The 12132-nt window shown below is 34.2% G+C and overlaps 1 protein-coding gene across 1 annotated transcript in view; it reads right to left on the bottom strand.

Annotated features, from left to right (window-relative positions):
* The window catches only part of adamts3 (ADAM metallopeptidase with thrombospondin type 1 motif, 3), a 270315-nt gene that overhangs the window by 57869 nt on the left and 200314 nt on the right, over positions 1-12132 (bottom strand). The window contains exons 12-15 of the mRNA XM_059338163.1: positions 10579-10724; positions 6427-6602; positions 3054-3187; positions 1599-1722 (exon numbers count right to left, since the gene is read on the bottom strand). Of these exons, the coding sequence (XP_059194146.1) occupies positions 1599-1722; positions 3054-3187; positions 6427-6602; positions 10579-10724 (580 nt within the window). The remainder of the gene's footprint in view (positions 1-1598; positions 1723-3053; positions 3188-6426; positions 6603-10578; positions 10725-12132) is intronic.

Genomic DNA, 12132 nt, shown 5'->3' with positions numbered 1-12132 from the left:
GAATTAATTTAATCAAACTAGGACCTTTCAAATCTCAAGCCTGTAATTTAGATATTTGCTGCATTTATTGCTCCGATTTTATCTGGAACATCGACATGCAGAGAAAAAGGAATTAATAGATACCTGGAAATTACATTAAAGGGGTCATATGGTGGGGATTTAAATGTCTCTCTAACAATACAGGCACATAATTAAAATGCTAAATGATATTAGCTTGATCAAGTGTTGTGGTGGACTTTAACCCTTTGATGCACAACATGGGTCTAAAGTGACCAGACATGGTTTTTATGTTCTATATCTTTGCAATAAATTATTTTCATCATTCAGTATTCCAGGTTTTCCTCAATTAGTTTGTTTTTGATCATCATACATCCTAATTGTATGTTTTCCTTTATTCATTTTTTAATAAAATCCCTTTTTGTGTCACTACTCTTTTAATGCACAACATGGGTCAAAAATGACCCATTTCCATTTTTTTTATAGCTAAGTAGCTTGTTGAGCTAAGTAATTAGCTAACTTCTTGGCAAAGTATTTAGCTAAGCAGCTTGCTAAGCTAACTACTTAACTAACTTCTTGGAAGTAATTAGCTTAGCAAGCTACTTAGCAAGTAGTTAGCTATGTAATAATACAAAAACAATTTTTCTTCATAAATTATGAGAGGCAAAAAGGAAATAATGATCTGTTGTTGTCAAAAACAAGATATTTAAAGAATACTTGGAATATTCAATCATTAAAATAAGTTGATATCAAAAGATAGAGCACAGAAACACACGTCAGCATGAAATAACAATATTATATTAAATAACATGGGGAATGAATGAGGGTCATTTTTTACCCACGTTGTGCATTAGAAAGGGGGTCAATATGTTGTGCATCAAAGGGTTAAGTAATATATTTGTTCACATCTTTGAACCAAAGGGTCTGACAAACTGTTCATGTAAATGTGAATAACTGCTTCAGCTCCATCTCATCTAATATCTTCTCATAACAGCCTTGAATGATTAACCCTTAATAGAGCACTCATTGAAATACTTGCAAATTCCAAATTTTCCAAATTTCAACCCTTGAGAATATTGGAGGATATTACATACAGCCAGAATGTGTAAAAAAAACATTCGGACCCGGGGAGGGAGGTAATATTTTGAGAAAAAAAGTTTATGAGGTTAAAGTGGCAAATTTACGAGAAAAAAAAAGTGCAGATCTATGAGATTTAAAGTGGTGAATCTGCGAGAAAAAAGTTGTTTTTTCACACTTTTTTCTTGTAAATCTGCAACTTTTTTCGTGCAGATTTGCCACTTTAAATCTCTTAAATCTATGACTTTTTTCTTGTAGATTTGCCACTTTAAACTAGTAAATTTGCAACTTTTTTCTCGAAATATTGATGATATCCACTGAAGTTACCAAATATAGTTCTTCGCCTGATTAAAGTAATGATTTATATATGAATACAAAACAACAGTGGGGTGTGTATATGTCTCACTCAACATCTATCCTATTGTCTAGTGTTGAGAAAACATGCAGGGAAAAGTTGTGAGAAGCTTTAAAAGAGTTGTGTGTTTAGACCTTGTTGTGCTTGTTGTGGTTCTGTGTGTTCTTACCAGGTTTCTTTGGTGTTCTGGTGAAGGTTCCTTTAACGGTGCGGCAGTGGGAGTTGTCCCCACCACAGACGCCACATTTGTCCTCCACTTTGGTGGAGCCGATCTCTCTGTCGCAGCCGACTCTCTGGAGACCGAGAGAACAATGAGACAGGTGAGCTGAGAGTCTTTTAGCTCGTGGAAATGTAGAATTGACAACGTGGTTTAAATGAGAAGCAGAGCTGCCTGATGTTCTCCCTACAGCTTCATTATTAATGGATTATTAGTGCAGCGATAGACTGCTGACTGATTCAGTGAACAGGTTGACTGTGCATTGGCCAATAAACAAGTTATATACAGATACATCTAAAAAAAATTAGAATGTCGTGAAAAAGTTCAATATTTGTTGTCAATTATCTTAGAAAGTGAAACTCGTAAATTATATAGATTCATTACGCGTGGAGTGAAATATTTCAAGCCTGTTTTTCTTGTAATTTTGATGATTCTGGCTTAGAGATAATGGAAACACAAAACTCAGTGTCTCAGAAAATTAGAATATTACATAAGATCAATAAAAAAAACAACAACGATATTTTAAACTCAAATGTCAGGCTTCTGAAAAGTCTGTTCATTTCTGTACATCAATACTTGGTTGGAAATACAAAATTATGATTAAAAAATCTAAAATTTATGAGAGAAAGACAGATTTACAAGGAAAAAAAATCACAAATTATGTGAGAAAAAGACAAATTTACAAGGAAAAAAAATCACAAGTATATGAGGAAAAAAAAATCACAACTTATGTGAGAAAAAAAATCACAAATTTAAGAGAAAAAACTCATATATTTACAAGAAATAAAACAAAAATTTAAGACAAAAAAGTACATATTTATGATAAAATCTAAAAATTCATGAGAAAAATACAAATTTCCGAGAAAAAAAAACAAACTTCTTCACAATATTCTCATTTTATACTGACACGTTGAGTTTTGTGTTTTCATTATCTCTAAGCCAGATTCATCAAAATTACAAGAAAAACAGCTTGAAATATTTCACTCTATGTGTAATGAATCTATTTAATGTATGAGTTTCACTTTCTGAAATGATTGACAAAAAATATTGAACTTTTTCACGATATTCTAATTTTTGGAGTTGTACCTGTAGATCCATATGTATGTAATGAAAAGAAACAGGCTGAATGACATGAACCTACTGATATATTTATGTGTAAATTGACATTCTGTTTTAATTTGTGCTGTAAGATGAGATCACAGAACACAGTTAAGAATTAATCAGGAGATTATTTTTAAAGCTTCTGTTGTATAATGCTGCTGCTGCTGCTAAAATAGCTCTCACAGCACCTCCAACCTGTTACGTGTCACTGATTATGGAGTTTACCAACATCACACTGTGAAGGTAAATGAAGTCTGTCAAAGCTGAACAGTCTCTTGATTACCTAATGAAGCCGAAACACCTTACCACACATTCTCCCCGCACACAGATACTGTAGGCGTCCTTGTAGGAGCAGCGTGTCCCATCATGCACCAGCTGCTTCATGTACGCCACGTCCCCCGTCTCCTTGGACTGGCAGTATAAGTGGCACCTCTTGTTGGCTGCGAGGCGACAGATGATCAGGTTGTTGTGGATGTGAGAAGAAAATCAAGAAAGATTTGTTTTGTGATGTTTTTAACACGGTTTCTTAAATACTTTCCTGATAAAACACGTCTCCTTTAACACTAAAAGAGCCTGACTGACAGAACAGAGTAAAGAACAATTAAGAACAGTAAGGCTCTATAGCATGGGTCTCAAACTCGTGGCCCGCGGGCCAATTGTGGCCCTCGTGACGATATTTTGTGGCCCCCACCTTGATATGAAAGTTTAATGTGAGATTTATATGAATGGCACTTTACCGTGTTGTGTGTGGAAGGTCCCTTTAATTACTTTTTTTGGGTAATTTTGTGTCTTTTTAAAATTATTTTGTGTCTTTTTTTAGTAATTTTGTGTCTTTTTAAAATAATTTTGTCTTTTTTTTAATAATTTTGTGTCTTTTTTAATAATATTGTATCTTTAAAAAAAAATTTTTGTGTCTTTTTTTAATAATTTTGTGTCTTTTTTTGGTCATTTTCTTTCTTCTATAAGTAATTTAGTTTTTTTCTGTCATTTTGTGTCTTTTTTGGGTCATTTTGTCTTTTTTTTGGTAATTCTGTGTATTTTTTTGGTCATTTTGTGTCTTTTTTGGTCTTTTTTTTAAATGTATGTTTATTATCAATTTATTTTACACTAAAACAAACTGTAAATCATAATTTAAAAAAAGCACAAAATATATTTTGTTCTAACCAACAAACATAAATGAATTGATGAATCCTTCTTCAGTAATTTGTGCAAACACACCAATCCAAAACACCAACAGAATCTGAAGACAAACTTTTAATAAAGACCCTATAAACCAGATGGGCTTTCTATTGGACCTTCCACCTTATTGACAGGAACTACTAGACTCTCCAGAAGAGCCTTTTACCTTCCTCACAACAATATATTTCCACTCTACTGTCCTGTTCCACTGTGGTTTTCTCATCCTTCTCCTAAGAGACTGACTTTGAAAACGGGGACCAATTTAGGTGCCATAAGTGTCAAACAGCTCCACGGAGCAACGGCAGATAAAAGCGAGGCAGAGAGTGAAATGGGATAAAAGTTTTGTCTCTGCACTGAAGGGATCATCACCTCTACAGAGAGGACACATTCTGAGCCTCGATGGTTTTAAACTCTGCATGCTAGCACAGAGATGAGGCGGCAAAGAGAAAAAAGGAAAAGAGAAAAGCAAACATTAAACCCAATTGAAAAATGTCCCTTTGTAGAAAGAGTCTGCTCCTTAAACCTCTGAAGTCCAGGAGAGTTTGGTTCAAATTTGTCAACTTCTTCTGCATTAATTTCTGTCTCTGTTTAGCATCTTCAGTCTGTCCTTACATCACATGCATGGCTCCTTTTTCTCCACACAAACTTGGCTATCAGTCAGATTTTTCATTTTATTTTAAATAACAAAGTATAAAGCTGCCAGGAACCCAAAATACAAACAAAAGACACAGTTGTCTATGGAAATGTACCTTTTTTAAAAACCATTTATACACACAAAAACAGCAGAAAAACATTTTAAAAATAAAACTACGAAACAGTCTATTTGCATGTAAATTAAAAATAGTAATAGTTTTCATTGTAGAAAGAAAATTCACAATTTAAAAATGGTCTAGAAACATAAATGTCACACTGTGAAAGCTGCTATGATTGAACTTTAACTGGCTTTCTCAGCTTGTCTACATATCATATATAAATAAAGTTATTACTGTAAATACTTACTGTAATTTTGTGTCTTTTTAAAATAATTTTGTGTCTTTTTTAGTAATTTTGTGTCTTTTTGGTGATTTTGTGTCTTTTTTGGGTCATTTTGTGTCTGTTTTAAAATAATTTTGTGTCTTTTTTAGTAATTTTGTGTATTTTTGGTGATTTTGTGTCTTTTTAAAATAATTTTGTGTCTTTTTAAAATAATTTTGTGTCTTTTTTTAGTAATTTTGTGTCTTTTTGGTGATTTCGTGTCTTTTTTAAAATGATTTTGTGTCTTTTTTAGTAATTTTGTGTCTTTTTTAAATAATTTTGTGTCTTTTTAAAATCATTTTGTGTGTTTTTTTTTAGTAATTTTGTGTCTTTTTTTGGTGATTTTGTGTCTTTTTTGGGTCATTTTGTGTCTGTTTTAAAATAATTTTGTGTCTTTTTTAGTAATTTTGTGTCAAAACAGTCTATTTGCATGTAAATTAAAAATAGTAATAGTTTTCATTGTAGAAAGAAAATTCACAATTTAAAAATGTATTTTCAATAAATAGATGGACTCCAGAGGGTTAAACTGAACCCGTCTAAAACTGTGTGAGTGTGCCTGTTGTGAATATAAATCACTATAAATCATTCAGCTCTGGCTGTGATAATGCTTGTTTTCTTTCATTGTTGTGTTTTGGCATAAAAAAAAGAACACTCGACAGGAACAAAAATCATCTGCTGACATTGCTGCCGTCTTACCGTCGGGATGCTCGTAGGGCTGCCAGTGATGTTTGGCGCTCTGGAACTCAAAGTGGGAGTTGCGGAGCTGGCACATATAAATAAAGTTATTACTGTAATTTTGTGTCTTTTCTAAAATAATTTTGTGTCTTTTTCTTGTAATTTTGTGTCTTTTTGGTGATTTTGTGTCTTTTTAAAATAATTTTGTGTGTTTTTTAGTAATTTTGTGTCTTTTTTAAATAATTTTGTGTTTTTTTTATATTTTTGTGTCTTTTTTTTAGTACTTTTCTTTAGCACTTTTTGGTGATTTTGTCTTTTTTGGGTCATTTTGTGTCTTTTTTAAAATAATTTTGTGTCTTTTTTAGTAATTTTGTGTCTTTAAAAATAATTTTGTGTCTTTTTAAAATAATTTTGTGTCTTTTTTTGTAATTTTGTGTCTTTTTTAAATAATTTTGTGTCTTTTTTAGTAATTTTGTGTCTTTTTTTGTAAAATGTCACACTGTGCAAGCTCCTATGATTGAACTTTCAACTTGCTTTCTCAGCTTGTCTACATATAATATCTAAATAAAGTTATTACTGTAAATAAAACATGTGTAATTTAAATAAATAGATGGACTCCAGAGGGTTAACTGGAGGGTTAACTGAACCTGTCTAAAACTGTGTGAGTGTGCCTGTTGTGAATATAAATCACTATAAATCATTCAGCTCTGGCTGTGATAATGCTTGTTATCTTTCATTGTTGTGTTTTGGCATAAAAAAAAAAACACTCAACAGGAACAAAAATCATCTGCTGACATTGCTGCCGTCTTACCGTCGGGATGCTCGTAGGGCTGCCAGTGATGTTTGGCGCTCTGGAACTCAAAGTGGGAGTTGCGGAGCTGGCACTGCTGGGCTCGGAAGTCTTCGAAGTGCTTGGGGCAGTCGTCAGTGTTGCACAGCTGATACTCGTAGTTGACTCCGGGGCAGTCCTGGCCGCCGTTGGACGGCCTGAGGGGAAGAACGGAGAACATCAGAGAGGCTCTTCACACACAGCCTGCTGGGAGTCAGCTCCTCTGGCTCTAAAAGTTTGGTTCCTCACGGATTAAAAATGAAGCTAATGCATCAATAACTACGGAAGCCCTGAACCGCAAGTGAAGAATTTTTTTTTTGAGATGTTATCTTGTTATTTCGAGATCATATCTCGTTATTTCAAGATAATATCTCATTATTTCGAGATAATACACATATGTAAAAAAAAAAAAAAAAAGAATAAAAAAAAAAAAAAATCTTCCAAAATTTTTTTTTTCTTCAGATATTATCTCATTATTTCGAGATAATATCTCGTAATTACGAGATAATATCTCGTTATTTCGAGATAACACACCTATGTAAAAAAAATATTTAAAAAAAAATAATTTTTTTTTTTTTTTTCTTGTTATTTCGAGAAATAACGAGAAAAAAATAATAATATTTTTTTTTTTTTAAAAAGAGATAGAGATATTATCTCGTAATTACGAGATATTATCTCGAAATAATGAGATAATATCTGAAGAAAAAAAAATTTTGGAAGATTTTTTTTTTTTTAATTCTTTTTTTTTTTTTTTACATATGTGTATTATCTCGAAATAATGAGATATTATCTTGAAATAACGAGATATGATCTCGAAATAACAAGATAACATCTCAAAAAAAATTTTCTTCACTTGCGGTTCAGGGCTTCCGTAATTAACCCTTTATCAGGTGAAGAACCATATTTGGTAACTTCAGTGGATATCTAAATGAAGTCTGTTTGTTGAAAGTTTGTTTATTGGGCATTAGGTTTAGTTTTTCTTTTTCACATTTCTTCGCACCACACTTAGATTATTCCATTTGTTAGATTCACTAGATTATGGGTGGTTGCACTCTTTTTTTGTTTGTGTAGGATAAAATTTGCGTAGTCAGCCAGAGTTCTTTTGTTTACTTCATAGCGCCGTTACAATCGTGCCAATTCAGCACATTGCAGAAGTAAGGATTAAAAGTTATTACAATGTAAAATTATAAGTTAAAAAATCTGAATTCAGAGTTGAGCAAACTCAAAAACAAAACTTAAAATATTTAGTTTAATTGTCCAACTTAAAATTTTATCAAAGTTTGTTGCCTTGAAATTTGGAGTTCACCCAACTTTTCTTTTTTTGCAGTGTAAAGATTGACGCATTGGATAAGAGTGAACCTGAGAATGAAATGTAAAATAAGTCTTAAAGTGCTCTGGAAAGTTTTCATGATTTGAATACATCTTAAAAATAAAAACACATATTTGAGAGATATTGATGTGATGAACAGTAAGAGAAGTAAATGTCTGACTACATTATGGGAGAAGTCTTGTTGTGAAATCTGGTGAGAGGTGACTCGTTGCCAGAAGACAACAATAAAAATGTGAGGAGAGAAGGGTGTGAGGGAGTCTGTGGTGTTCTGAATAAAAACATTAGGTCGTGTTTGATTATTTCTGAATTGTGCCAACAAAATGTCAAGCGACAGTTTAGCTCATGCAGCTTTCATAGACCAGCTTTGTCAGACAACAACAGGCTACTAAAAGATTCTAACTCCAGTTCACTTCGCCTGGCAGAAGAAACGGGACGAGAATGACTCCTGCCAGCCAAACAGGAGAGCAAACCAGAGATCAGAAGCACAAATTATAAAAGAGAAATTCTGTTCCAAGAGCACACTGCAAAAAAGGTTTTTATCTAAAAACCAGATAAAAACACTAAATCTGAGGGAAATGATCTTGCTGCATGGACAGATAATTTACCTTGACAAGATTTCTTAAATTAAGATTATTAAATCTAGAAATAACCATGTTGAACACTTAAAATAAGAAATTAACTCTTAAAACAAGATAAATTAAAGCTGCCAGCAGCGATGAACTGGCCCGAGCAGAATGACCTGATGATTATTTGTTTCTTACCAAGATAAAAAAAAGTGTTAGTTAATTTATCTTGTTTTAAGAGTTAATTTCTTATTTTAACCCTGTAAGACCCAGTGTTGCAGAATTACAACAATTTTGGTTATCCCCCAAAAAACTCAATTTTTTTTTTTTTTTTTTTTGGTTCAACCACATTAACATGATCATTGGGTCCTATTGTTTGTACTCACAATGCGATTGGATCCAACATTCGTATATAAGGCCCGCCCTAGGGTCAAGAAGTCACACAACCTTCAATTTTTTGATCGAGCAAAATCCCTTTAATTTACTAATGGACTGGATTCATCTGATTCAAGTCAGTAAAATGCTTTGAATATTTTTGTTTGTGTTTATCACAGTGTCTAGAACATGAACATATGTAGTTATTGTGGAAAATATGCCCTACATTTTATTTAGAGCTTATTTTATAATTGTTGCAATATTACAACATTTCCGTAAAAACTTACTAAAACATAACATTTTTGAAAACACCCCATTTTCACCCTCAAAGGCCTCCTACAACAACATCTGAATGGCATAAAACATTTTTTTTGCGTTTTTCTATATTTGGGTTTTACAGGGTTAAGTGTTCAACATGTAGCTGAGGTCGAGCGTGTCTCCAGCTTCAAGTTCCTGGGGGTCCACCTCTCTGATGATCTTTCTTGGTCTCTGAACACCTCTGTCCTCATAAAGAAGGCTCAGAAGCGGCTCTTCTTCTTTGAGGAAAATTAAGAAAGCCCACCTGTCTCCTCAAATCCTGGTGAACTTTTACCGCAGCACCATCGAGAGCATCCTTACCAGCTGCATCACAGTCTGGTACGCTAACTGCTCCGTCGCAGACCGGAAGTCGCTGCAGAGGGTCCCACCCAGGCCACAAACTGTTGACCCTCCTACCCTCCAGGAGGCGCTACAGCTCCCTACGCTCCAGAACCAGCAGGTTCAGGAACAGTTTTTTCCCCTCAGCTGAACTTTACACAGAGGTGACCACCTACTGTCCTGTAATCTGCCCACATTAATAATAAACCACAGATGCATGTTAGAAAGAGTTAAAAAGTGGGAGAAAATCAACTTTTTTCTCCCAGATTCACCACTTTAAATCTCATAAATCTGCAAATTTTTTTCTCGGAAATTTGCCACTTTAATCTCGTAAACTTTTTTCTCAAAATATTATATTCTCTAGGGTTGAAATTTGGAATTTGCAAGTATTTCAATGAGTGCCCTATTAAGGGTTAAAGTGGTGAATCTGGGAGAAAAAAATTGCTTTTCTCTCACTTTTTTCTTGTAAATCTGCTACTTTTTTCGCGCAGATTCACCACTTTAAATCACTTAAATCTGTGACTTTTTTCTTGTAAATTTGCAACTTTTTTCTCGAAATACTACCTGAAGTTACCAAATATAGTTCTGCAGAGGGTCCCACCCAGGCCACAAACTGTTGACCCTCCTACCCTCCAGGAGGCGCTACAGCTCCCTGCGCTCCAGAACCAGCAGGTTCAGGAACAGTTTTTTCCCCTCAGCTGAACTTTACACAGAGGTGACCACCTACTGTCCTGTAATCTGCCCACATTAATGACTATTTTTGACTATTTATGACTATTTATTACCATCCATTCATCTACCTGCACAGCTGCTTTACTGTATATATTTCTATAACATATTCATCCACTGTATATATCCTATAGCTTATTCAATTCATACCTGCACTATATTTATACACTGTGTTCATATGAAAATACCTTGCACTTTACTACTCTGCACTTCTGGTTAGATGCTAAACTGCATCTCGTTGTCCTAGTACTTGTGACAATAAAGTTGAATCTATCTAAAAAAAAAAAAAAAAAGTGATGTCATGGTGAGAATAAACCACAGATGCATGTTAGAACAAGATGGGATGTGACTGTTCCCCGCCCATCACTGCCTCAGTCCATTTCAGGAGAACACAAGGATCCATAAAGACAAATGATCTAAACAGAGCTGCCAGCTAGAGTCAGCATCATCCCTTATCTCTCTCACAGAATAAACCTTTTTATTGCTGCTTTTGTCACTTACGCCGGGTTGTTGCACTGACGAGTCCTGAAGCGGACTCCGGTCCCACAGGAGCGAGAGCAGGAGCCGTATTTGCTCCAGGAGCCCCAGGAGCCGTCCTGCTTCACCTGGTTAGGGTTTTTCCACATGCAGTGACCTTTGTAGCACCACTAGAGAGGAGAGAGGAGAGAGGAGAGAGGAGAGAGGAGAGAGGAGAGAGGAGAGAGGAGCGAGGAGAGAGGAGAGAGGAGAGAGGAGAGAGGAGAGAGGAGAGAGGAGAGAGGAACGGTCAGACAAACAGTAACCCATAAGAACCTATGGTGACACGCGTGTAACAAACACTTTAAATCTTCTAGAATCTCCCATATTCAGCTTTATGTTTCACCTTAACTCATTAAGTCCCTTAGTGAGACTGTTTGACTGTGACAGGAAGTGACTTTTCCAAAATGTGTGTGTGACTGGAAACAGAAATGTGAAAAAGTAGCTAATTTAAAAAAGCTTATTATTTGTTACTAGGCTGAGTTTAAACCCATTTAACTATTCTAACTCTAATCTAAGTACATTTGACCAAATATAAACAAAAAATAATCCTATCCTATCCTGTCACAATTTTGATAAATGTTGTGGAGATGCAAAGAAAAAGGCAAATTTGTCTAGTTTATTTATTTTAAAATAAGAAATATCATAAACATAAATACCATAAACGCCCAATGTAACATATATGTCATATCACAGATCTTTGACATTTAGGGGTAGAATTTTTTATTATTAAAACATCCTAAATGTGTTCTATGTGGTTCACTTGGTCTGTGGTATATCCCCCATAATGTTCCTTTAAGGATTACTGGCTCTGGGTTCTTATGGGTTAAAGCCTCATTTCCACACTGTTTAAATGACAATGCAGGGAAAATATGAGAGTCATTACATGGCCAAACGTATGTGGTCAGGAGTGACCACTTCTGGTCTGAGGCTTCGGGTTAAAGCTCCTTATTTCCAGAGAAGGAGTTTTTATTTTACATAATACAATAATATTCTCAAGAACAGAGTGATTCAGTGTGTGAACAGCTTGGGAAAGGTCCAGAACCATGAATGAACTGGAACAATGACTCATGGCTCATTGTGGCTGAATGGGAGAAAATCCCAGCAGCCTGTTTTTTTTTTTTTTTTTTTTTTAATCTGGTGGAAAACTTTCCCAGAACAGTGAAGAACCAGGCTTCCCAACAACCACAATAATTGTAAAATACTGTTAAATATTCATCCCTCACATGTAAATTAACAGTTAAATCGGTCAATTAACAATAAAAGTAGATAACTATAAATTAAAAGCATTAAACACTATTGTAATCAATTGCTCTAAAATAACACAAACCATTATCCTACAATCAGATACTGTAAGCCAAAATACAGTAATATACTGTTAAATAAATTACAGTATGTGGACTGTAAAATAACAGTAAAATACTGCCGTCCCTGCTGCCAGTATTTTACTGTTATTTTACGGTGAAATTCGTTACAGTGTAGTTATAAGAAAGTAATAAACTGATAATAGAAAAAAAAAACATATGTACGACATCGACA

Source organism: Centropristis striata, chromosome 7 (genome assembly GCF_030273125.1).
Source record: "Centropristis striata isolate RG_2023a ecotype Rhode Island chromosome 7, C.striata_1.0, whole genome shotgun sequence".
NCBI classification, from domain to species: Eukaryota; Metazoa; Chordata; class Actinopteri; order Perciformes; family Serranidae; genus Centropristis; species Centropristis striata.
This window is presented reverse-complemented; position numbering and strand designations above follow the sequence as displayed.